The 27707-nt window shown below is 36.6% G+C and overlaps 1 protein-coding gene across 6 annotated transcripts in view; it reads left to right on the top strand.

The window, feature by feature from the left end:
* Positions 1 to 27707, top strand: part of RBBP8 (RB binding protein 8, endonuclease) — a 104362-nt gene that overhangs the window by 63145 nt on the left and 13510 nt on the right. For 5 of the 6 annotated variants that reach the window (XM_057313199.1, XM_057313200.1, XM_026496081.4 and 2 more), the window contains 10 exons: positions 1231 to 1297; positions 7869 to 8044; positions 10034 to 10135; positions 13808 to 13905; positions 15763 to 15872; positions 17241 to 18138; positions 18221 to 18344; positions 21251 to 21339; positions 22968 to 23085; positions 26684 to 26824. In XM_057313199.1, the coding sequence (XP_057169182.1) occupies positions 1231 to 1297; positions 7869 to 8044; positions 10034 to 10135; positions 13808 to 13905; positions 15763 to 15872; positions 17241 to 18138; positions 18221 to 18344; positions 21251 to 21339; positions 22968 to 23085; positions 26684 to 26824 (1923 nt within the window). The remainder of the gene's footprint in view (positions 1 to 1230; positions 1298 to 7868; positions 8045 to 10033; positions 10136 to 13807; positions 13906 to 15762; positions 15873 to 17240; positions 18139 to 18220; positions 18345 to 21250; positions 21340 to 22967; positions 23086 to 26683; positions 26825 to 27707) is intronic. The other variant, XM_044382879.3, reaches the window with a different exon arrangement.

Genomic DNA, 27707 nt, shown 5'->3' with positions numbered 1-27707 from the left:
CTCAGTCGGTTAATTGTCCCACTCTTGATTTCAGCTCTGGGTCATGAGATCGAACCCCATGTCGGGCTCCATGCTCAGCAGGGAATCTGCTTGAGATTCTCTCCCTCTGCCCCTCCCCCTGCTCACACGCTCGCTCTTTCAAAAAAATAAATAAATCTTAAAAGCGAACCTCTGGTTCAGTTGTCCTCTCTTTAATGAATCCTTTCCTCATTGTCTCTAGAGCCCAAAGTAACCTCTTTCTCCTTGAAATTTCCTTTAATTCTGTACCTCTGTAATGCCCTTCGTGCTTTCTACTATACAGAACATGTTGTGTAGTATCTGGTTTCTCATTAGGCTGCACTTTTTCTTAGATCACTGTCCATATCTTAATTTTGTTAAGATCCTCCACAGGAGGTAGTTTAGTAACCTCACATATTATAGATAGCCAGAAAAATTTTATTTACTCAATGGAGGAAAATATGTTTAGATTTATAAACCACTAAATTATTAAATTTTTAGAATATGATTAACTTTCTTTTGTAGAGATTGGTCATATTTACTGTGATCTCTTAGATATTCCTCCTAGTGAAGTACTTGCTTAACCAGTGACCTCATACTAAAGATTTATAATAATTTTGTGCCCACTGAAGTAGAAATTATAGACCAAAATGGAGTTTCTGCTTTCTAAATAAGTAAACACAGGAAAATTTAGTCAAGGTATATTGAAACAAATATATATGTATATCTGTGGATATATTTAAATTACTGATACCATAATTATGAAACAAAGTATGACTAAGGAAGAAAATTTGACTTAAATGTGCTTACATTATAAAAATTATACTGCTATTCAGTGTTATTTTACTTTTATTATCAGATTTATTTTAAGATAAAGGTCTTTTACTAAAATGGTATTTGAAATTAGTAGGACTGAGTAACAGATGGAATGCTCTCTTGACCTTAGTATGAATAATTAAACGGTACTCCCCAGTACATGAGGTACTTTTTCTTTTTTGTCCACAAGCATAAAATAAAATTATCAGTTAATCAGTTACATGGAACTGGCACAGTATGAGATGTAGTAATCACTACCTAGTAACAGATTAGTCTCACACAGTATTAACTCTGACTAACATTATGACTTAGAATTAGAAATCCTAATTTCTGCATCATTATTGACATTATTGAAAAAGCCTAACATACATGTTAATATAGCTATAATATGTGCTTCTTTTTCATATTATGTTTAAGTGAATGAAAAGAATACTCTCCAGGAAGAAAATAAAAAGCTTTCTGAACAGCTGCAGCAGAAAATTGAGTAAGTACCTTTCCTTAATTGCAGCAGAAAATTGAATATTTTCCCTCAACTTTTCTTCCTTTATTACACTTAGCTATACAAACTGTAAAGATATTAAGAGTTGCAGGTTTCAGTTTTAAAAATGGTACAGTTTTCTGCAATAATATAAAGAAAATCACTTTTTGTGTTTTGGGAGTATACATGAACAGTGTACATTTATCTATTAGGCTAATGAATGCATAAAGGAAAAAATTTAATGTAAAACATTTTAATTTTTATAATTATTTATTTGAAATATTTTTTTTTTTTAAAGATTTATTTATTTGAGAGAAAGAGAAAGAGCATGAGCTGGGGTGGGGGTTGCAGGGAGCCCAAAGTGGGACCCAATCTCACAACTCTGAGACCATGACCTGAGCCAAAACCAAGAGTTGGACACTCAACCGACTGAGCCACCCAAGTGCCCCTGAAATACTAATATTTATATAAATATTTGAGTTTTATTACCTTTTCAGCCCTGACCCAAAAGCTTCATAAAAGCAATCTGAATAAGTTTTTCCTCTTACACACTTTTCAGGCCTGGGGAACGTCTTCCTTTTTCTGTTCCTCTCCCCCCATTTCTCTTAAAGAATAAAAATAATAACTTATATTCTGTGTACCTGTTACTCTTCTTTGTGCATTATGTTTATTATATCTAATCCTCACTATGATTCTTCAAGGTAGCTTTTATTATCTCTGCTTTTATAGACCAGGAAACCAAAGGTCACAAAAGTCAAATAATTTGCCAACATCTCACAGCTGGTAGGGTAAATAAGTCTATCACTCCAACCCCTATCTTTTGACTTAAAGGCCCCTGTTTTTTCCATTATTCAACAGTATCTCAAAAAAAAGAATCAGTTTTTCTGGATATGGTCTGACTGTCACAGAGCTAAGATATGGCCAGTTCTTAGTTCCCATTTATATAAAGCTTATGAAATATTTTTTAAGAGTTAGGATTCAGGATAATCTTAATGGTTTTATAGGGCTCTTAAAGATTCTATTGCATTTGAGTGGACATCTACAAAAACTCTGGTAAACTATGGAGGTGTGACACATTATTATGGCTTTATTATGGCTTAGAATAGTTGTTGTCTTATGTATAAACACATCTTACAGGTGGAATTAGCATCCTTATTGGTATATACTTTTACGTAGTGGATACCCAATAGGATTTTGATATCCTCCCCTGTTATCAGTCCACTAAATATTAGTAGCGAAGGGAATTTTGAAGGAAAATGATTGTCAGATGAGGAAAGAAGGCTATAGGATCAGACTGAGATTATCAAACATCACATATGAAAATGTCAACACTTTCCAGTTTTACTCCTACTGCATGTTGAGGTAAGGGTAGAACATACATCCACAGTAGTTTACATATGATCCTAAAATCCAAAAGTTTTTTGTTTTTTGTTTTAAATGGTATTTACAACCTAATCTCACCTCAACTCACAGGACGCTGTTTATATAGTCCTTATCAACCCCACCTCATGTGAGCATTCCTGTGCTTTGCTGTGAAAAAGGCAGTGTGCTTGACGACAGGATGATGCCTCAGGCTGCACTGGAGCTGTTATGTAATAAGATGTGTATGCTCCATATTACCCTTCATGTTAAAAAAAAAAATCTGAATTCCGATTCATATCTGGTTCCAAAGATTTCAGATAAGCGATTGTTGACCTACATTAATTAATGTTTTGTGAAGTGATTTACATGTAGCTTATGGTATTCTGAACACTTCAGCCTTGATATTTATGAATACCAAAGATAAACAAGATAATGAGCATGTAGGGGCGCCTGGGTGGCACAACGGTTAAGCGTCTGCCTTCGGCTCAGGGCGTGATCCTGGCGTTATGGGATCGAGCCCCACATCAGGCTCTTCCGCTATGAGCCTGCTTCTTCCTCTCCCACTCCCCCTGCTTGTGTTCCCTCTCTCGCTGGCCGTCTCTATCTCCGTCGAATAAATAAAAATAAAATCTTTAAAAAAAAAAAAAAAGATAATGAGCATGTAGAGGTTAATACAGGATCAGAGAGGTGATTGCCTCCAAAACCAGGGCACAGAAAGTGAATTGAAACTGGATAATGTCATTTGCTTGGTGAGATATGAATTTGAATTCATTGAGAATTAGTTTATTTTTAGTGTTCTGTAAGTCACAGATTTTTCTGTTAAAGCTCACTGGTATTTTAGAAAATAAATAAAAGCTGAAGTTTGAAACAATAAAGCGTAACCATACAGATGAGCTTCAAGGTATGCATCTTTTATTTCAGACATGTCTGAATCAGAACAGTGTAGGGGCTTATCTAGTGTGTATTTAAGTTCTCTTCTGAAATTTAAGATAGTTGTTATTCTCATAAGCCAGCCTCTTTTGTAACTTGCTCTCCTAAACAAATTTACTTTTGCTTGGCAGTTTAAAAAAATGGCAAGTATTATCTTTTCTTTGACTACCTAAAGCACTGTAACATTAGGCTATTAGTGCCTGAAATTCCCCTGAACTTTAGAAAAAACATTTGACTTGTATCTCTGCTTGTTAAATGCAGTAATTCTGACCTTTGATGTTACAGAAAGCTTATATGGTAGGACAGTTATTTAGTGACACTATAATAAGAAATTATTCAGAAAAAAATGTGCTGTTATAAAGTGTTTAAAAAATGTGTGGGTGTGTATACATATACATATATTCAAGTCACAGAAAGCAATAAATAAGCTAAGTGTTGAGGTCATGGCTCTTTCTGTTTTGGGGAATGGATGTACTGGATCAATGAAGGTCAAAGCAATCTATACACTCAAGGACTGTAAGATTCATTTCATTTTCACCCTTTTCCAAATTAAATTCCTTGTATAACTTCTTTAACAAATAGCCATTGTTTGAACACCTCTACTATAAGTTTAATCTCTCAAGCCTGTCTAGTTTTAGTGAAATATTATTAGAAACTTCTAAGTTTGTGTAGAAATCATTCTACTTACAGGTTATTTGTTGATTCTGATTTTGCATTCTGGGAGCATCTGGAACAAGTTTTACCCCTTCTTCTACTTTGCATTCATGAAGACAACTGTCAGGGCCCTCCTGAGTCTTACTCTTCCTTAGGGTAAATATCCTCTGTTCATTAACTGTTCCTCAGGAGGCATTACTTCAAGACTTCAGAGGACCATTTGTCTTTAATATTTTAGTTTGTCAATATCCTAATTAAGAACTCAGTATTCTAGGGGTACCTAAATGGCTCTCAGTCGTTAAGCGTCCTACTCTTGATTTCAGCTCAGGCCATGATCTCAGGGTCCTGAGATCGAGCCCCGTGTTGGTCTCCACACTCAGCAGAGAGTCTGCTTGAGATTCTCTCTCCCTCTCCCTCTGCTCCTCCTCACCACAATATGACTAAAGTTTTAGTCAGACTTTTCTGACTGATGTGTTGAGAGTAGATTGTAAGTCAAATGTTTTTACAAGATTAATTTTTCCTCACACAGATTTATATCTTAATTTCCTGGGTAATATCAATATTACTTGTAGTCTATAATCCTATATTCTGTACTGAGGAAAATCTTTAGAGCTAATATCTACTTTTTAACTGTCTTATTCTGGAAAAACAGAGTAAGCTAAGGTCATATGAGAAAGCCTTATAAATTAATGGAGTGTGAAATCTACCTGACCTTGCTTTAACTAATTACGTCACAGGCTATCTGCCTATTAGTCATGAGAATTCAGCCTGGAACATGAATGAGTCACAAGAAATTGATTTCCTGGCAGAGTCCATCTATAAGTAGTGGGGATCACAAAAGGAAAACAAAAACAAAACCCAAAAACCCCTAGATCTAATTAGAGGTGTCTAAACTAAGTAAACAAGTGCTGGCTTTGTCCTCTATTGTCATAAAAGGAAAAAAAACCAAAGCAACTTCCATGTATTAATCAAGTCTCTTTTTTAAAGCATTAGGTCTGATTTTTGAGAAACGGTAAAAGTTCATGCTGTAGCTTTAGTTAATTATGCACGCTGGTCAACTTTCTTCTACTTTTCTAACAGCACAAGAGTAAAATTTTTTTGATTGTGTGTTTTATTTGTTGGCCTTCCCTTAAACTCCTTTCAAAACAACTTTAGTTTTTTCTCAAGACCTATAAAGATCCAGGGTCTCCCTCTGTAAAGAGTCTACAAAAAGTTTTTAACCTTCAGCTTTTCTCTTCTAAAGAACTTACAGTTAGTTAAAACACTTTAAACTTAATGAAACAGTTATAGCCATCAGATTTACTTAAACATTCTGATTTTCAAAAAAAGGAAAAGATCCCTAAAATACAAACTAGTGAGTCTGATACACTGATCTCTTAGAACCAGTATAAGTTTGTAATACGAATAATTCAAGTAAGACTAATTTTAATTCTGAGGAATGTTTTATTGTAAATGAAGCTCTCACAGGAAGGCATGTGACAATGATTGCCTTGATATCTCCTGAAGAATGATAATGAAGGAAATATATAGTAGTATGCCTCAGGGCTCCATCCTCAGGCAGATTTTGCTCAACATTTTATTAATGATTTTGATGAAGGGCACTAATGGAATATTCATCAAATTTGTGGAAGACATAAAGCTGAGAATAAACTTTAACCTAATACATGGCAGGAAAAAGTCAACATATGAAAGACCCTCAGAGGTTGGAATAATGGGCCAAATCTAACAAAACAAAATATAACAGGTTAAATGCAAGATTATAAGCCTCACTGAACTGAATCAGAAGAGAGAGAATCCAGGTTCTACCACCTACGCAGGTGGGTAACCTTGTGAGGTTACTTTAGCACGAAACTGCAGAAAGGGTATACAAACTCTTTAGTGAGGTGGACCTGGGTTCAGATGCTGGGTCTGAGACTGATCAGTCATGTTGGATAAGTCAGTTAGCTTTTCTGAACCTTAGTTACCATATCTACAAAGTATGGTACTGTAATTTCCCACTTCCTTTTTACAGGAAAGCTGTGAAAAGGAAGTAATATATGTAAAGATGTAATCCAATGCCAGAAAATAGTATTAATTGACAGTGCTCTTCTTTTAAAAAGAAGGAGCAGGCTAAATGGTATAAGGTAAAATGTCATATTGTGTCACTGCTCTGATTAAAACCTGCCTCATCTTTGCATTTCAGTGGAACACAAGCCAAAGTCTTTTAAATGATCTAATTGTCCCCCTCCCCTATTACCTCTCAGTTCTGTTTTTATATTATACTCTAATCACCGTCGCTTCCTCAAGGTTCCTCAGCCTACCTACCTTAGGTTCTTTGCTCTGGCTCTTCCATCTGCTTGGAATGCTCATCCCCAGATATCACTTAACTAGCTCTCTCATTTCCTTCAAGTCTTTGCTGAAGTTTTACTTTCTCATCAAGTGGTCAAAGCACAAAAATATTACTGGTTGTTCCTTATTGGGCTCACTGTGACTAGAATCTTGAAGTCAGAGTCTTTCCTATCCTCTACTTGTAGATATGTTATTTAGATAAAAATAGTAGGTTGTCGAAGAAAAACATACAGAAAAATGGAGAGGGCAGGATTGTCCTATTGGTCAGACCACACCTGGAATACGGAGTTCTTTTTTTTTTTTAAGAGAAAGACAGGGCACGTGTGCTCGAGTGCGTTTGTGGTGAGGAGGGCCTGGGTAGAAGCAGTGGTGGAAACTCCAGGTGCGAATCCTACTTGTAGTCAGTTATTAGTCTCATGGTCTCTACTAAGGATAACACATTGAGTGCTTCTCAGGACCGTCCTGGGAATCTGGCTGCCGGGGTTTAGATCCTGCATCTGTTACTTATTTTTTAGTAAGTGACTTAACTTCCGTATCTTCATTTGCTCGTTTGTAAAATGAGAGTGATATTAGTAGCATATACAGTTGTGATAATTAAACCGATGCGTGTAGCACTTCGTTCCTGGCAATATAAACCTGGAACAAATGTTGGTAGTAATCAGTATCAGTGTTATCCATCACCCTGTATTGATCATTTGCCAAGTCATGTTGATTTTACTACCATAGTATTTAACACTGACCCCTTCCTTTCCATAGCTGTTTTCAGCAGTCTAGTTCAAACCCACAGAAACTCTTGCCTGGACCATAGTAGGCACTGATTAATTGATTCCTTGCTTCCTTTCTTTCTGTTCTAGTCCGTGTTGCAGTCTTGCTACTTGATTGTCACATTACTTCCATGCTCTAAAACCTTAATTAACTGTTTTCCGATTGCTTTCTAAATTATGCACACACTTAATCAAGGCTCTTGTTCATGTAGTTCCAGCTTGCCCTTCTCTAACACCAGGGCAGAGTATTAGATGCCTTCACTCTGCTCATTTTCTCTGCCATTTGAAGTTCTTTTCATTTCACCTCAAGGTACCCCCAACTGCACCTGGTACTTCACTTCGCACAATAGTATTCCCACTTGGTACTCTAATGATTTGAATACTTCTCTAATCCTTGTCTTTAGATTTAGAGCCTTAAATACAAGGAATTACATCTCTTACAGCTCCATACCTGTGTTTTTTTGTAAGTCCATACTAGAGATGTTTTAATAAATATTTGTTGCATTAATTTTCTTTCATTTGTCATTATTTTCCTCTAGGAATGATCAACAGCACCAAGTGGCTGATCTTGACTCTGAGGAAAATGTTATTCCAGATTCACCAATAACAGCCTTTTCATTTTCTGGCATTAATCGGCTACGAAGAAAGGAGAACCTCCATGTCCGATACATAGAACAAACACATGCTAAACTGGAGCAGTCCGTGTGTACAAACGGTGAGGATTGGAGTTTTACTTTAGTTACCTGTTTTTGTATAAAAAACTATTCTGCTGTGGTGAGTTTTTCTGTTCTTCCATCTAGTGGAAGGAAGACAGCCATTGTTGGGGAACTTAGGTCGCAACTGTAAGTTTAACTACCGTTAGTGAGGTGACTGGGAAGGCGTTTTCTGCCTATCCTTATGTATAGGCATGCATTACTTATCTGAATATGTAAACACCCAGCAGTTTATAAATGTACTGTATAGGTTTTTCTCCTTTTATTTAAAAAATATTCCTATTTCTATATCTGAATGGGATTAGAAGGAAAGGGGAAAGGAATTTAATGTTAATTTTCACCTGTGTGCCGGGTAATACGCTGAGTGATTCAAGTGTGTTATTACTATATTTTAATTCTTCTGACAAGCTGGGGCGGTAGCTGTCAATATCTTCATTTTATAATGAAGAAAGGTTTGCTCTTTGGAGGGGGTAATCACTGACTCAGGGTCACCTGTCAAGTAAGTAGGGTCAGAATTCAAGTACAGGTCAGGTCAGATTGAGTCAATTCAAGTACAGATCACCCTGGAGCTAAACTTTTGTACTTTCCATGTCTTACCCACAGCTACTCCTACCAGTAGCTTTAACTGGCTGTTTTTGTTATAATGTGTAGCGATTGGTGGTAACCAAGAAATGGCTTTATAAAGTATCTACTTTGTGGTTTATCAGTGGCATATTTCTAATTCCAGGCCCATTTACCATTTCTGCTAAATACTTTGGAATCTGTCTTTGCATATAGCCCCGAAATGTATCATGTGTTGTGATACAATGATTATTTAATATTGATCTGAGGTAAATGGTAAAGACTTCCATTTTAACCTGAATTGTTTGTAACAAGGAAAGCATTTGGAGGGAAGGGGTGTAATATTTCTAGAGATAATTTCATAATACAAATAAACTGTGGACAGTAGCTATGCCTTTAAAATAATAAGTAGATCTTATTCTTCGGTATTGGAAAATTGGCAGCATTTTTTTCCCCATTTTATATGAGCTTGCATCACCCTCTAGTGGAAGTCAAAAGAACTGTTAAAAATCTTACATGTAATTAGGAACTAAAGTTAAAATGTGAGATCCTGAATCTAAAATGAACATTCATTGGCCTTTTAGTCTGCTATCTGACAGAATTACTACAGATAAACATCTACATATTAGATCATGTTTAAATCCATCTGTAAGAATACCTAAAAAAACAAATCACAGTTTTCTTTATTAGGAAAGTCTTTTTTAATATCTTGTATAAGTGCTTCTGGTTTATTTCTTCATCATATGAGAATGACCTATAACTGTTTTAAAACTTAATTTGTCTATTTTAATCTTTCTCTGATCATTTTTACTTGGAATCTAAAATTTCAGTTATAAAATATTAGATCGTTTTTGAGCCATGCAAATTATTTTAAAACTTATTTAATGACTACTTGGTCTTCCCTTTCTAACTACTCTTGCTTGTTTTAGTTTATAGTACGTTATAATATTATTTTCTACTTATAATTAAAAGCTTATTTCCCTTAGCTTTGTCCTTCTTTTGGTTTTCTTTAAATTAAATCCTTAAACATTGGAATGGTTTCTAATAAAGCATGTTTCAGGATTTCCTTCCAGAAAATAAAAACTCTAAAAACAAAGATTTTAGAGATATATGATGTGGTATTCATTTTAAATGAACCTACTGATTTGCAACAAACACACAAGGAAAAGATGTGTTAAAATATTAGAACTCTAGGATACTTAGGTCAGAAGAAGCTTATCTATTCTAGTCCTTTGTCTCCCACAGTCCTAACTTCCGGCTTTGTTTCTTAGTGAAACTAAAAGAATAAACTTTTTATTGGAATATGAAAATTTTATCAGTAAAATAACATTTCTAATGCATTTAAAGGCAAGTTTGTATTGGCTTATAATATATTTTGGTATTTTGTATCACAGTGGTTTATTTATGTGTAATCTCTTTTCTCCCCTTAGAATTGAGAAAAGTTCCAAAGTCTTCAACTCATCCGCATAAACCTAATGAAAGTGAAATTCTAGTGGCTGACACTTGTGATCAAAGTCAATCCCCAGTGGCTAGTAAGCAACATACTGAGATTTACTTTATAAGTTTAAAATTTGTGGTTACTGGTGGGCAAGAGTGGCCAACAGTCTGAATTAGACACTATTTTCCATATGATTTTGTTTGTATTATTGGTTGAATAGCAGTTTTTTTCATATTGGAAAGTCATGTTATCCTATTAATTCATATTAATATCCCTATCCATATTAATACAAATTGCTGATAATTTTAAGTAAACTGGCTTTCCTGTGCTTTACTCATTCATCCAACAAATACTTGAGTGCCTATTATATACCAAGCACTGAACAAAACAAAGCCCTTAACCTCATACAATGTACAAACTAGTTGAGGGAGAAAGAAAATAAATACATATTAGGTAGAAGCAAGTGTTCTAAAGAATAAAGCTGGGTAAGAAGAGATATTAGAGGGCGCCTGGGTGGCTCAGTCAGTTAAGTGTCTGCCTTCTGCTCGGGTTGTGATCCCAGAGTCCTGGGATTGAGCCCTGCATTGGGCTCCCTTTCTCAGTGGGGAGTCTGCTTCTCCCTCCACCCTTCCCCCTGCTTGTGATCTCTCACTCTCTCTCAAATAAATAAAATCTTTAAAAAAAAAAAAAAAAGATATTAGAAAGCTTCACTTTAGAAACTGACACTTGAGAGGAGATGTAGGGAAACAAGGGAGTCATGTGGATATAAGGGAAGGGACACCCCAGGTAGAGAAGTCAGAACACAAAGGCTTTGGGGCCAGGGTGTTGTTTGGGTCTCAGTGAGGAACATTAAGGAATCCTCTGTGTCTGGGGCAGAGTGAGTGAAGGGGAGATTGGTTTGGGCAACTCTGTTCTTTAGAGCTGCTATTTACTAAAAGGAAAGAAACTAGGAGCGTCAGGTTTACAGAGTGGGGGTGGGGATAAGGGTGGTTAGAAATCAGAAGTTTGGTTTTGAACATATTCTGAGATGCTAGATAGACATTCAGGTAAGATTTTGGATGGGTAATTAGATGTGAGTTTAGAAAGGTCTAAGATAGAAATATGAATGGAAATTGTTAGCATGTAGGTGGTATTAAAGCCAGAAAACTAGGTGAGATTACCAAGCAAGTGAATGTAGATAGAGAAGTTTAAGTACTTAGCTCTGGGGTGCTTCATTATATAAAGTAGTGATTCTCAGCTATTTTTCTTCTCTCTCACACCCTAGCCTTTTTAGCCTTTTTTTCCCTAGCCACTTTTCCATGGAATTTCAATACTACAGCTATACTGTATGAGTGTATGTATATAAGTGCTGTATGCATAAAAGGATTCTTTTGCCTTCAGAGCCATTTTTCACCTCCTTAAAGGTGATATTACAGCTGTCTAGATGGTGATTTAGAGGTTGTGAAAATGAGGAGGAACCAACAAAGTTAAGTAGCCAGAGAAGGAGCTGCCAGTGAGATAGAAGAACTGAGATAGGGGTGCCTGGGTGGCTCAGTCAGTTAAGCGTCCAACTCTTGATTTCAGCTCAGGTCATGATCTTGGGGTCTTGGGATCAAGCCCCGCATCAGGCTCTGCTCAGCACGGGATCTCTCTCCTTCTCCCTCTCCGTCTCCCTCTGCTCCCTCTCTCTCTCTCTCAAATAAATAAATATATCTTTTTTAAAAAAAGAACTGAGATAAAGTGGTGTCCTTTAAGCCATGTGGAGAGAGGAGGGAGTGGTTAACTGTGGCAGACTGTGCTAATAGGTCAGGGAAGATGAAGACTGAAAATTGACCATTGGATTTGGTCACATGCAGATCATTGATTGTTAAAACTCGTAACATGAATTGTTAAATGTAATGGTATTAAGGTAGACTGTTGCATGTTAAGAGCAGGTAGCAGAGTAAGCAGAGAGCACTTGTCAACAGGTCCTTTAAGGTGTTTTATGGTGAAGGGGACGGGAGAATGGGATAGTAGCTAGAAAATGGGTCAAGTGAGGATGTTAAAAGATGGGATATTATAGCATATGCAGCATATTTTTTAAAATTTATTTGAGAGAGAGCAAGCTGGGGGGAGGGGGAAGGAGCTGAGGGAGAGGGACAAGCAGACTCTGCTCAGCAAGGGGCCAGACACAGGGCTCGATACCAGGACTCTGAGATCATGACCTGAAGAGGCAGACAGTCAACCAAGCCACCCAGGCGCCCCTGTGCAGCATATTTTTATGTTGGTGGAATGGTCAAGTATAGAGAGAGAAATGAATAATTCTAAGGAAAGAGGGAAGAGTTGTTACATCTGTGAAACCGTGAGAGGAGATGAGATCCAGAGCCCAGTTGAAAGGGTTTGTCAAGGTTTGTCACATTCATTTAATGTGAGTACAAAACTTATTCTCTAAAAGCTAACAAGTCATTTCATATTAGTGTGTGTTTGTGTGAGTATGTGTACATGTGTATGGACAGACAAACTGGCAAAGGGTGCTGGGGACATAACACGGAGTGTGGCAGATCCTTTCTTGTCTACACTCTGGAGCCCATTCTCGTCTGCTGCTACTAGGACTTTGCTCCCTCAGTTGTCCTCTTTTCTTATATCTCCAACTTCTCTGCAGGTTTGTTCTTTTCAATATATGCATATGTTATCTTCCATCTTTTAAAAATAACTTCTCTCTTAATTGTCTCCATTCTTAGCTACAGCTTCTCTTCAAAGCTGAAAAAGTGGTCCGTGTTCAGTAGCTCTTCTGTATTGTCTCCCATTCATTCCAGTTGAATCCAGTAGGGGAGGGATTCTACTCTTCACCTCTCCACACCCCTGCAAGAGAAAGAGGGAGTGAGAGAGATCCCTCACTGGCCTGTCTGGGCTTATGTCCTACTACAGTTACATCTCTTGCATTTGATTTCCAGCCATTAAAACACCTGTAGTTCCCTAAACATGCAGTTTTGTTTCACGTATCTGAACCTTTACACATACTTAGAGTCCTTCCCTCTGTCCCTGTGCCCAGGTGACCTGTCCAGATCCTCTTGCTCTCAAGGGGTCAGCTTAGGCATCACTTGCTATAGCTTTCCCTGATAACCCAAGGCAGATTTAGGAGTCCTTCCTGTATGTTTAAATCACTCCTATGTACCTTTAATGTTTATCACATTTTATTGCAGTTGTTTTTTTACCTTTCTGTTTCACCTGTATCAGCTCTTAAACTCCTTGAGGACAAGAACCTTTTTCTTTTCATCTAGTGCCTAGCACAATGCCTAGAACATAGTATGTGCCCCATAAATACTTGTTGATTTGTTGAAACTCTGTACACATAAAACTTTGTAAAATACTTCAACACAGGTGATTTCTATATAAATATGTGTTAGCTTAAATCTTGAAAATTATGCAGTGCTAAAAATCTCTCCCACAAAGTATGTTTTCATGGAAGATACTATAAATATGGTTTTATATTCGTGCCACAAGAAATCCATCGCAATTATATATGATTTTGGGGGGTTTTTTCAGTGGCAATAAGGAAAATAATCTGCCCATTGCATTCCATTCATTTAGGAAAAATAGAAAATATTAGCTGAAAAATTTGGCAAATGCTAGATACCTGCAATTGCCATTTATAATAGATATTTTGGACTTTTTTGCACAAAATTTTTAAATTGTCCAGTGCCATCTATAAAGTGGTTCTTTGAGCCTCTTTTTTTCCTTTTTTGTATTTTTCAATACATCTCATTTGTACAATTGTATAATTGTGGATTTTTTTTTTCTTACTTAGAAACACATGGAACAAGCAGTTGTCCTACTGATAAGTCATCTTTTAACTTAGCTACAGTTGTTGCTGAAACACTTGGATTTAGTATTCAAGTAGAATCTGTAAGTAATTGTTTAGTTTGGTGATAATATGAATTAATTGGTGTCCTTTTAGATTGGTTTTTAGAGAACTGAGCAAGAGAAAAATTATTTTATCCAAGGATCATGGGATAAAGGCCTAGAACAAAATTGATATGGTTAGAAAGGCCCATTTATATTATCTACCCCAATGCCCCCAAAACCTGGAGTCTTTAGAATTCTTCATATTATAGATTGTGGGTTGAGTCAAAATTTAGGGAAGTAATGATGTCTCGGAGGGCTTGGCCAACCCTTCCCTGCTTCCTCTCTCCTCCTTACCCCTACCTTGTTCCATCTAACTGAAGACTTAAACCTTAAGGTTGGTGTCAGAATTTATTGGAATTTTTCAATATCCTTTAAACTGGGGTTTGTTTGGAAAACAGGCTGAATTCTTGGGACTGCTGTACATGCTTTAGTTTTTTTGTCCTTATAAGTGCAATCTGAGGGGCGCCTGGGTGGCACAGCGGTTAAGCGTCTGCCTTCGGCTCAGGGCGTGATCCCAGCGTTCTGGGTTCGAGCCCCACATCAGGCTCCTCTGCTATGAGCCTGCTTCTTCCTCTCCCACTCCCCCTGCTTGTGTTTCCTCTCTCGCTGGCTGTCTCTATCTCTGTTAAATAAATAAATAAAATCTTTAAAAAAAAAAAAAAAAATAAGTGCAATCTGATTCTTAGGGATTGGGTCAGAAATTGATCCCATGAATTTCTTTTCAGTCTTTTAGTACTTCCTTACATCAGGCACATGCATTTTTTTTCCTTAAGTGATCCCTAAAAATAGAAAACTTACTTTTCAATTTTAAGGTTATTTTGATACAGCTTTAAAATAGTATTCCTTTGCTTTAGTCAGTAATTTATATTTGCTCTTATAAAATTGTCTTACCATTAAATTTTAAAAATTGAATTGATTTTTCATTTCGTTTGTATTTTTGTTGTTGTTGTTCTTCGTAGTTTTAAATCACTCTTCAAGTGGTAGTGCGTAGTTTTTAACCTTTGAACTTTAAACATGTTTTAATGGTTTCTAATTCCCTCCAACCCATAAACCTGACAAGTAAGTAATTTAGACACCAAATATATTAAGGGAGCTGATCTCTAAGGACATGCTGCTCAAGGTGTGATCCAGCATCTGTGTCACCTGAAAGTTTCATTAGATATAGAGAATCTCAGACCCCCACTCCAGACCTACTGCAAGAGAACTTGTGTTTTCACAAGATCCCCGGTTGACTTGAATGCATACTAAAGTTTGAGAAGCACCGCTCTCTAAAGGATTCCTTTAAATTCATTTCCTATCAGCATAAATAATTATCTTTATTCCTTTTGCCTCATCTTAATGTGGTTTGGAATTGGAGTTGATAAGAGTTTTACATACCAGTAATAGAATGTACTTACGTAAAATAGTAAAATATTGATGGCTTTCTCTCTTTAAACCTCAGAGTACTTCATATTTGTTTTTGTGGTGAAATGCACATACCATAAAATTAACCATTTTAAAGTCTGTAGTTCAGTGGCATTTAATACATTCACAGTGTTATGCAGCAACCACCTCTCTGGTTCCAAAGCATTCTCATCACCCCAAAATAAAACCTGTACCCATTAAACATTCAGTCCTCATTCCTCACTACCCACAGCCCCTGGCAACCACCAGCCTGCTTTTTGTCCTTAAGGATTTACCTATTCTGGGTAATTCATGTAAATGGAATCCTACATTATGTGGCTTTTGAGTCTGGCTTCTTTCACTTAGTCTATTTTGGGGGTTCATCCACATCACAGCATGTATCAACATTTCATTCCTCTTTAAGAATGAATAATCTTCCATTGTATCTATGAACTTTATATTTTATTATTGAAGGAACCTCAGGGTCCCATGAGCCCTCTTGGTGATGAACTCTATCGATGTCTAGAAGATCACAAGAAACAACCTTTTGAGGAGTCTGTAAGAAACAATGAAGATAGTTTAAGGTAATTTGGGGCACTTTGGTAAAAAACTTACAGCCTATTGGTGAAATTTCATTACAGTGAGTTCTATATAATCAAACTGTTTCTGTCAGCATATAGTTTGTCATTCTGGTTGTATTTATTTAAGCAGGCTCTATGCCCAAGGTGGGGCTTAAACTCAGGACCCTGAGATCGAGAGTTGTGTGCTCTACTAACTGAGCCAGCCAGGAACCTGTATTAATTTTTATTTTAAAAAATATTTTCCCCATGAGGTGCCTGGGTGGCGAAGTTGGTTAAGCGTCCTACTCTTGATTTCAGCTCAGGTCATGATCTCCAGGTCATGGGATTGAGCCACAAGTTGGGCCCTGTGCTCAGAGGGGAGTCTGCTGGAGATTCTGTCTCTCTCCCTCTCAAATAAATAAATCTTTAAAAAGTAACTGTTTTCCCCCACTTTATGATGAATTGAGGGCTTTTTGCATTACTATAGAGAGATGGATATTATTTTTTAGGTTCTTTGTGTACTTCTATCAGGCATTATTTAAGAGTTTCCAGCCTTGTTCCTCTGCCTCTATAAAGACCCAATCATCCCTTCTGTGTTTGTATTTCCAAAAACTAGATGTCATATAAAATGCATCTATAAGCTTCGATAAATTTTCAAGATTGTGTTGCATCTTATTTACTAATTTCAGAACATCTAATAATACCTATATTTATGTATTGTTTTGCTTTTTAAAAGTGCTTTTGGTTTTAGATGCACATATCATATTTAATTTGTCATCAAAGTAATTCATTAAAGTAGGTTTTATTATTCCTATTTTTTAGTCAACAAAACGCAGCTCCACAGAGGTTAAATGCCTTATTTAACACCACATAGCTGTTAATTACTAGAGCCAGAGCTCTTACCCATTCCACATCTTCAAACTTAAACCTTATAGTCTTTCCACTATCATAGCTGTCTGCTCTGTTACAGGCAGGCTGGGTCTCAAGTTACGTTAAATTCTGTAGTAGAAGGATTTTGTTTCTTGAAGATACTTATGACAAGATTTCATATCAACAAAAGAATTTGGGTCTCCAGTGGAATTTATTAAAATATGGTTTTCTTATATAGTGAAGTTGTTTAAATTACTTAGGAAAAATATTTATGGATAGGAATATCAAGGTATCAAGCTAGATTTACTGTATCATTTTCCTCTGCTTTTTGTCAGCCAAATGAAGAAAAGCTGACAACTCTACCCAATTTCAAATGTTGGTTAATCATCTGAGTCTAATATATGGCTAAGACCCTTACTATTAATATCTATATTAGTGTAAGTTTTCTCATATGTTTGTCTTATAATTTTTACCCTATTTCTTTAGTAGGAAGAAAGGTTTACCACTCCTTATTTTTTTTAGATTTTCAGATTCTAAGTCAAAGACTCCTCCTCAAGAAGAATTGACTACTCGGGTCTCTTCTCCTGTATTTGGAGCTACCACTAATGTGAAACGTAGTTTAGGTTTGAATACAAGTTTGTCCCCTTCTCTCTTAGAGACTGGGAAAAAAAACCTTCTGAAAACAGCACCCTTCAACAACACTTCTACTTCTAGATCAGAGAAAACTCGATCAAAATCTGAAGATAGTGCCCTTTCCACACATCATAATCTTGGGTCTGAAGTGAACAAGATCATTAGCCAGTCATCTTCAAGTAAGCAGATGCTTATCAATAAAAATATAAGTGAATCCAAAAATGAACAGGATAGTTTTGATCACATTAAAGATGCTGTCACTGATAAAGATAGACATGCAGTGCCCCTGAAATCACCGGGAGGCAGAACATCCAAAAGGAAGAAAATTGAGGAAGAAAGTGAAGATGAAGTAAGCTGCCCCCAAGCCTCTTTTGATAAAGAAAACGCCTTTCCTTTTTTACTGGAGAGTCATTCTTCCATGAATGGAGACTATATGATGGATAAACCTCTAGATCTGTCTGATCGATTTTCGGCTATTCAGCGTCAAGAGAAAAGCCAAGGAAGTGAGACCTCTAAGATCAGATTTAGGCAAGTAACTCTCTATGAGGCCTTGAAGCCCATTCCAAAGGGCTCTTCCTCAAGCCGCAAGGCCTTGAGCGGGGACTGTGTGTTAGCCAGAGATTCCCCAGAGGAGCCCTGTTTACGGGAGTGCATCCTCCAGTCCTTGGGTAAATCGTCTCCAGATAATAAAACACCATTACAAATCAAGGAAGAAAATCCCATCTTTAAAATCCCTCTACATCCACGTGAAAGTTTGGAGACTGAGAATCTTTTCGATGATGTGAAGGTTTGTGTTAAGTGTTCAAGTATTTTCATTAAAATGGTTGTTCGTGATTTCATCTAGATGCTAATAATTCTTTCTGTTTTAGGGAGCTGATTCTCATGAGCCAGTAAAAATAGCCAGGTCAGTCCGTGGAGCATGTGAACTTACATCCGTTCTTCAGTTAAATCCATGTAGAGTTGCTAAAACAAAGCCTATACAAAACAGTCAAGGTATGTTTACTATAAATAGTATTTCCAAAAAAGAAAATAGTATTTACACTCTTTTTAATGATCTTGAGTGTTATACAATATAAGTTCTTTGAATATATTGAATTGTTTTAGGAAAAACATGTCTTCCTGCATATTTCTGTGTTTACCAGATGATCCTCACTGGTTTCATTTTACATGTGATTTTCCTGCTCTCATGCTTTTTGAAAAAATGAATTGAGGTCTTTAATACCTACTTTTATAGGTGATTTTCTGGATTTACTTATTTTATGTAATTTCTTATTTTCTTTATAAAAGCTTTACAAATTTTAAAATGTGGAATTTTAAAATACATAAAGTAAAATTTTCATCATCCAAACCTTGTTCCTCACCCCACAGGTAGCCTGTCCCTTTTCTTGGCATTCACATGTATATGTATAAACATACGCATATATACATTTATGTGGGTTTTTAAACTTCTTGTTTGAAAACGTTTTTTACTCTTAATTAATAAGTATGGTAATCTTTTCATAATTTTGCTGTGTTTTAAATGAGTCTTTTTGTTTTTTGGCCACAAATATTTCTGTACTTCCTATGTAGTATTTTTTTCTTTTATTCTTTTTTTTTTTTTTTAAGATTTTTTTATTTATTCAACAGAGATAGAGACAGCCAGCGAGAGAGGGAACACAAGCAGGGGGAGTGGGAGAGGAAGAAGCAGGCTCATAGCAGAAGAGCCTGATGTGGGGCTCGATCCCATAACGCTGGGATCACGCCCTGAGCCGAAGGCAGACGCTTAACTGCTGTGCCACCCAGGCGCTCCTCTTTTATTCTTTATTGCAAAGTTTTTCCTTCATTCTGGGTTTATTTTCCTTTTTTCTCGAAGCATATTCTTTACTTGTTCTTCCAGCAAGAGTTTCAGTCTCTGTATGAAAACACTTTTTTCACTCTCATTTCCAGTTTTTTTTTTTACATTTTTGGGTTTGGGCTTTTTTTCTCATGGTTGCTCTAGGGATTATAGTAAACCTACTCAACCTTTCACAATCAGAGTTAGTGTTGTGCCACTTTGTGTTCTGTGACTGCTTTATGTAGTTGTCATACATGTCCACATACATGGAAAACTCCTCCAAACAGTGTTAGAATTTTAACCTTTTAAAACAATTTTTGATATAAACATTCATTAACGTGTACAAATCAGTTGTTTTGTATATTCACAGAGTTGTGCAACTGTCACTATAGTCTAAGCTTAGAACATTTTTGTCATCTCAAAAAAAATAGTACCCATTAAGTTAATATCCAAAATATGTGAAGAACTTACACAACTCAATACCGAAAACACAAATAATTCAATTTAAAAATGGACAGAGGACCTGAACAGACATTTTTTCAAAGAAGGCATATGGATTGCCAACAGACACATGAAAAGATGTTCCACATCACTAATCATCAGGGAAATACAAATTAAAACCACAATGAGATACCACTTTACATGTGTCAGAATGGCTGAGAGCAAACCATAAGAAATAACAAGTGTTGACAAAGATGTAGAGAAAAAAGAAGCCTTGTACACTATTGGTGGGAATGCAGATTGGTACAGCTACTGTGGAAAACCGTGTAGAGGTTCCTCAAAAAATTAAAAATAGAATTTGCCATATGATCCAATGGGTAGGTATTTACCTAAAGGAAATGAAAATACTAACTCGAAGAGATAGATGCGCCCCAGTGTTTATACAGCATTATTTACAATAGCTAAGATATGAAAGCAACCCAAGTGTCCATAGATAAATGAATGGATAAAAAAAATGGATGTGGTTATGTATATATAGTAGAATATTACTCACCCATAAAAAAGAATGAAATCTTACCATTTTGTAACAACATGGATGGACCTAGAGGGTATAATGCTAAGTGAAATAAGTCAGACAAAGACAGCCTATGATTTCACTTACATGTGGAATTTAAAAAGCAAATAAACGGAAGAGGCAAAACCAAAGCAGACTCTTAAATACAAAGAACAAACTATGGTTGCGGGTCGGGGGGTAGGAATGAGTGAAGTAGATAAAGGGGATTAAGAGTATACTTTCTTGATGAGCACTGAGAAGGTATAAAATTGTTGAATCATATTGCACATCTGAAAGTAATATAACACTGTATGTTAATTATACTTGAGTAAAAAAAAATTTTTTCTAACTAAAGAACAAAACCCATTAGCAATCATTCTGCATTCCTCTCCCTTCTTCCCCAGTCCTAGGCAACCACTAATCTACCCTCTGTCTGTATAGATTTGCCTATTCTGGTGTTTTCATATAAATGGAATCATATGTGATCTTTTGTGACTTCTTTTACTTTCACCTTTTTCAGTATTATAAATAATGCTGCTACGAACATTGATGTTCAATTTTATGTAGATGTATGTTTTCCTTTTTCTTGAGTTATATGTAGGAGTAGAATTGTTGGATCGTATGCTAACTTCTTTAACCTTTTGAGGAACTGTGTGTTTTCCAAAGTGTCTGTGTCATTTCCCATTCCCACCAGCAGCACACGAGGATCCCATTTCTCCACATTCTCACCAATACTCGTTATTATCTGTCTTTTTGATTCTGGCCATCCTATTGGGTGCGAAGTGTTATTTCGTTGTGGTTTTGATTTGCCTTTCCCTGATGTTTAATGCTGTTGAACATCTTATCGTGGGCTTATTGGCCATTTGTATATCTTCTTTGAAGGACGGTCTGTTCAGATTCTTTGCTCATTTTCAGTTGGGTACTTGTCTTATTATTGAGTTGTGAGAGTTCTTCATATGTCCTAGATACAACCCCTTTAGCAGATATATGATTTGCAAATCTTTTTTCCCATTCTGTGGATCCCATAATGTTTTAAAGTGATAAGAATGTTTAAAATCCATTTTTAATTGTCTTTTTTTCTCCTTATTGAAGATGTATCCTTTGAAAATAACCAGTGGAGCATAGATCCAGGGGCAGACCTTTCTCAATATAAAATGGATATTACTGTAATAGATGCAAAGGTAAGTTAGAAAGTAAAACCAAGGCCCATGTGGTTATTCTAGTTGTTAGTCACCCTCCTCCCCCAACTCACTCTGTAACCTTAAGATAATCACATACCTCTTAAACCTGATTTATTTATTCAGAAAACTAAGAAATAAAAATGCTTATTCTTCTAACTTTATAATATTTTTGAAAGGGTGATAATACCTTCTGACTTTAAAGGCCTTTTCTGGGACACCTAGGGGGCTCAGTCAATTAAGCATCTGACTCTTGATTTCAGCTCAGGTCATGATTGGGGTCGTGAGATTGAGCCCCATGTTGGGCTGCACACTGGGCATGGAGCCTACTTAAGATTCTTTCTCTCTCTCCCTCCCTCTGCCCCTCCTCTCTCTCTCCCTCTCTAAAAAAAAAAAAAAAAAAAAAATTTTTAAAAAGGCCTTTGCTGAAAAATATTATTACAGTTTTAAAATAATGAAAAATGCTAGTTACAATTTTTAATAATTTTATATATACATTTTTTTTAAGATTTTATTTATTTGAGAGAGCATGAGTGGGAAGAGGGTCAGAGAGACAAGCAGACTTCTCGCTGAGCAGGGAGCCTGACATAGGGCTCGATCCCAGGACTCTGGTATCATAACCTGAGCTGAAGGCAGACACTTAACTGACTGACCATGCAGGTACCCCTTAATAATTTTATATTTTGTCAAAATAAGACATCATAGGGCCACCTAGGTGGCTCAGTCGTTAAGCGTTCGGCTCAGTGCGTGATCCCGGGGACCTGGGATCGAGCCCCGCATCTGGCTCCCTGCTCCACTGGGAGCCTGCTTCTTCCTCTCCCACTCCCCCTGCTTGTGTTCCCTCTCTTGCTGGCTGTCTCTCTGTCAAATAAATAAAATCTTAATTAAAAAAATGCATCATAGTGCCTTAACTTTTAAAATAATGTTACCATCAAGAAAAAAATTTATTTTCCTAGTTGGCTATTTTTTAAATACTGTATATTTCTTTAAAAATTAAAATTCCAGGGAGCCTGGGTGGCTCAGTCAGTTAAATGTCCGACTCTAGATTTTGGCTGTGGTCATGATCTCAGGGTCATGAGATCGAGCCCCACATCCAGCACGGAGCCTGCTTAAGATTCTCTGTCTTCCTCTCCCTCTGCCCCTACCTGCCTCTTAAAAAAAATAATTAAATTAAATTAAAATTCCTAGTGGAAATAACTTTTGGCTTGTATTTAGGTTCTATATAGTTTGAGAAGTTCTCTTTCACATAGGAGCTATTAATGAAGTGTTTAACTTGCTGCAGTATGAAATTGTTCTTTGTGTGTACACCAATGATGAGAACTTTGAGGCCAACTGGAGAAAAAGGGAGTTCAGTGGTGCACAACTCTCCCTCCCTTGGCAACAGTCTTTCTTTTCAGGCTTGAGAGAGGATGCTTGTATATTGAAGCTAAAATGTTTTACAGGCAATAAAACCTAAATCTATATATATTCCTAAGGTTAAAATAAATATAACTTAATAGCTACTAAAACGTACACCTAAAATATGGTAAAAATGATAAATTTCCTACTATGTATGTTTTACCAGAATTTTTAGAAAGTATATAAGGCCATACGGGATAATTGTTAAAATTTTTTAATTTTTAAATATTTAGGATGGCAGTCAGTCAAGATTAGCAGGAGGAGAGACAGTGGACATGGACTGCACATTGGTTAGTGAAACTGTGCTTTTAAAAATGAAGAAGCAAGAGCAGAAGGGAGAGAAAAGTCCAAGTAAGATTTGATTTTTTTTAATTCAATATAAATGTGGAGGGAAGTTTATAGTCATACCATTGCATTGATGACCACAAGTGACCTCTTCACCATTAACCGTGTTTTTGTCCTCTTCTGATAGATTTCTCTTAGTAAAACTCACTTTCAGTATTTCAAGGGAAAAAAATCTTTACCCCAAATCTTTTTTTTTCCAGAAAGAATTCAGTTGTTTCCAGGATTCAGCAAAGCACAGCCAGTTGCCAGTTTTATAAATAAAGGTTTATTGGCACACAGCCTCACTTACTTGTCTATGTATTGCCTAGGGCTGCTTGCATGGTACCGCAGCAGAGCTGACTAGTAGCCGCAGACCTTATTGGGCCCTCAGGCCAAAACTATTTCCTGACTGACCCTTTAAGAAAAAGTTTGCTGATCCCTGGTATTATTCCTAGATAATTTTTGTAGAAGGGAATCTTGAGAGTCCTGTTTTAGAAATAAGAATTTGCAAAACAATTTCATAAGGTGAAAAGGGGAACTTCTGCTGAGAAGTATTTGTGTAGACTTATAAATTAGCAGTAAACCAAGAACAATAGTGTATATGCTGAGTTACTCTGCTGTATTCTGCTTCTACAGAATAGGGGATTTGGCCTTTTGTGGTAACAGACTATTAATTCATCTAAAGCCTTGATTTTCCAAAAGAGGCAGGAACAGTGGAAGGATTTTGGTTGGCACCTCCTTAGCAACAGAGGCGTGTGGCATGAGATCAGCTAGCCCAGGAGTAGTGTCACTTACACTCTTAATGTATTGAAGGGTTAGGACCTGCCATAGGGGATGCAGTGCCAGAAGCAAGGACATTTTCCAGTGACCATCTGTTAGAAACTGAGGACAGTCCGTCTGTATGTACATTCCCTATCTTGGTCTAAGTAATCTGTAGTCTGCCTGCCCAGGGCTGAAGCCAATCTTGTCCTAACTTCTTTTGAAACACTTTATCTCTGGGCACCTGGGTGGGTGGCTCTGTTGATTAAGCGTCTGACTCTTGGTTTCAGCTCAGGTCATGATCTTAAGGTCATGGGATTACCGGGGTGGCTCCCTGCTCAGCGGGGAGTCTGCTTCCCCTCTCTTTCTCCTGCTGCCCCTCCCCCCACTCATGCACACTCTCTCTCTCTCTCATTCTGTCTCTGTCTCTCAAATAAATAAATCTTTTAAAAAAGAAAAAAAGAAACACTTTATCTCTTGCTGCCCTAACTGCCGTAGGTGAGGAAAAATTGTAGTAGTCTTTGCTTTAATTCTTTCTTCTTTAGGAAAGAGTAACCATACAATCAAGTAGCTGCCTGCCTACATTGAAAGGCCTACCTATTAAAAGAAAAAACCTTAACAGTGATTTATTGTCCTCTTATAGTGACTGACACTTAAGTAACTTTCTTCTTGAGAAGGTACTTTGCTTTTAAGATTATTTTGTCTGGTACCAGTTCCTGATAATGTTTTCCTTATTTCTGTTTAAAAAAAGAAAGAAAGAAGAGGTAAAACTAAAGTATAACTACTTTGGCTTCAGATTTATCTAGTTAATTCAAAGAATATGATGGTTTCCCCAAACATGTTTGAAGCAAGTATCATATGGAAGTGAGGTTAGAATTTGAACTAATGAGTGGAGACAGTTTTGGCTACATAAGATATTGTGAGTACTATTGCTCTATAATAAACCAGTCCGATAACTTAAAGGATTAAAACAGTAACAGTCATTTTCTTATCTTTCATAGTTTGTGTGGTTCAGGAATTCAGGAGGGGTTTGGCTGAATGGTTCCGTCCCAGGGTCTCTTATGCAGTTGTAGGCAGATGGGAGCTAGAACTGGAGCAACAAAGGGTGGACAGGCTGAGGCTGGGCTGGCATCTCTGCTTATTCAGTTTCAGGGCTTCTCCACATGGGCTGGTTTGCGCTTCCTCATCACATGGAGGCTCGGTTCCCAGAGTGAGCATCCCAAAAAGAGCAAGGCAGAAGTGCATGGTATTTTTATGATCTGGCCTCAGAAGTTGTAGAGTGTCACAAAGACCTACCCAGGTTCAAAGCAAGCAAGCAAGCAGCCCTTCCCACTCAGTGGAGGAGTGTAAGACCAGCAGGATAGGAGATATTCCTAAAGCCATGTGTGGAAAAAGACAATCCATGTGTTTTACCCATAATGTAGATCTTTTTAATGCTTAGAATTGGTTAAAAATGAATCATACCAGTAAAATTCCCCAATTACTGCTAATATTTCAGTTCAAAATTTGTTTTATATTTCTACTGTATATTAGACTTACCAGATGCCGTGATAGAAAGATTAATAAGGATATAGTCTGTGTTGTCAAGTATTTCAGTCAGAAGTCAGACCAACAAAAACATAAACTAGGGGGGCACCTGGGTGGCTCAGTTGGTTAAGCGTCTGACTTTTGATTTCGGCTCAGGTCATGATCTCAGGATGGTGGGATTGAGCCCCACATTGGCCTCCACGCTGGGCATGAAGTCTCCTTAAGATTATCTCTCTCCCTTCTTCCTACCCCTCCCTCCCTACTCACACACACACACTCTCTCTCTCTTAAGAAAAAAAAAAGAGAGTAAAAAAAATGTTTTTTAATTAAAAAGAAAAACTAGTGACTTAACATTGTATTTTACTAACAGCATCTATGACTAGTTTGGGAATACCTAGCACACTGCCTAGCACATAGAAGTTGTATATTATTTACAAATTTGATCCTTAGTGTGAAAAAAATTAATGTTTAATCATTCAGTAAATATTGAGCTTCAGTTCAATAAAGGGAAGTGTTTCAGGAGCTGGAAATAATGAGTAAACAGAACAAAAGTACCTACTTCATGGAACTTACTTTCTAATTTAAGGGGAGAAACAATCAAATATGTGGTGTGATGGATGACGCTAGGTTCTGGAGAAAGATAAAGCAGAGTGAGGGTGCACGAGCACCGTGGACTGGGGGAGGTGGTAGTTATTTTATAGAGAGGAATCTCAGCAGGTTTCTGCTCTATCATTTTGTTAGCCAACTGGATCTATTTCTGTTTTTTAGTAAACTGTCGTTTTTCAAAATGTGATTATATAGTGGGTAATGTAGTTAGTACTCTGAGGATGAGTCAGCACTTAACATATCAAATGAGGAATTGAATTCATTATTTCTATCAATACTCAACTACCAAGTGTTACTGGTGATGTAAAAAATACTTTTTTAGCTACCACATTAGAAAAATAAGCAGATGAGCATGATTTTATAGATATTAATGTCAGTTATTTATACACATTTAAGCTTAGTGTTTTTCATCATTCATTATGATGCATTTTCTATTCCTCACAGTTTTTTGGTAGGACTCATAGTATGAATTATACACGAGCCAATAGGGAGAAAGAGATTTTTATGTATCTAATGACAACAGCAAACAGTCTTTGCACATGAATAAAGGACATTTAAAGCCCTAACATAAAGTCTTTGTAAATACAGTAACTATCTAGACTTGGGGGTTTACTGTTGCCTCATGTGCATCCTGGGCAAGTGTATTTTGTGGCAGTTACTACAAGTTTCACATTGGTCTACATAGAAAGCAGAAAGCTTGCTTGTTGCCCTAAGCCAGTGCTCTTTTACATAGATGGAGAAAGAAAAATGAATGATAGCTTGGAAGATATGTTTGATCGGACAACACATGAAGAATATGAATCCTGTTTGGCAGACAGCTTCCCCCAGGTGGCAGAAGAAGAGGGATTGTCAACTACCACAAAGAAACCAAACAGTAAGGCTGTTTTCTTTCTAAGTATGGCTTCTTGGTTATGCTTAGTTCAGTAAATTAAGTCAGCGAGCTAGTTAACAGACCTGATGAGGTATATATTTGACAATTAAAATTTCAGATTTCTTGTAAAAATTTCTTTTAGATAGCGAGATAGTTTCAGACCAATAAAAGAGTTACAAAAAAAATAGCTCAGAGGAAAAAAAAATAATTCAGAATTCCCTGTACCTTTCATTCAGCTTCCCCTTATATTAATATATGACCATAAAGTATTCATCAAAACTAAGAAATTATTCTTGATTGACTGCTACAGATTTCTTTATAACTTGTGCATCAAATTCATAAAAAAGTTTTGAGAAGTTTTTTTGTTAATTAATAAATTAATCATTGTAATAGAGTTGGAAGGACAGAGTTTTGCAGAAAATTCAGACTAATTTTCTGTTTGAATGCTTTACCTTTCCAGACAAAACAATGTAACTATATGTATCAGTCTTTTTAAAATTCTTTTCAGGGTGCCTGGGTGGCTCAGTTGGTTAAGTGTGCCTTTGGCTTGGGTCAGGATCCCGGGGTCCTGGGAGCGAGCCCCACGTCGCCTCCCTGCTCAGTAGGGAGCCTGTTTCTCCCTCTGCCTCTGTCCCCCACTCGGCTCTCTCTCACTCTCTCTCTCAAATAAATAAAATCTTTTTTAAAAATTAAAAAATTAATAATAAAATTCTTTTTAATTAGAAGCAGTTTATAGTGTAGGGTAGCAATCAGAAGAATACTATAAGTGAAACTTTTAACTAGATAATCTGAATTGAAAGTTTAAATCCTTGCTAAATGTCCCATTTTGTTTTTGTGAGTAAAAAAGAATTTTTAGTGTAGTGCAAAGGGTATGTATGAGCACACC

This window comes from Ursus arctos, unplaced genomic scaffold (genome assembly GCF_023065955.2).
Source record: "Ursus arctos isolate Adak ecotype North America unplaced genomic scaffold, UrsArc2.0 scaffold_17, whole genome shotgun sequence".
Lineage (NCBI taxonomy): Eukaryota > Metazoa > Chordata > Mammalia > Carnivora > Ursidae > Ursus > Ursus arctos.
The sequence above is the reverse complement of the archived record's forward strand: the minus strand, read 5'-3'. Positions and strand labels throughout refer to the sequence as shown.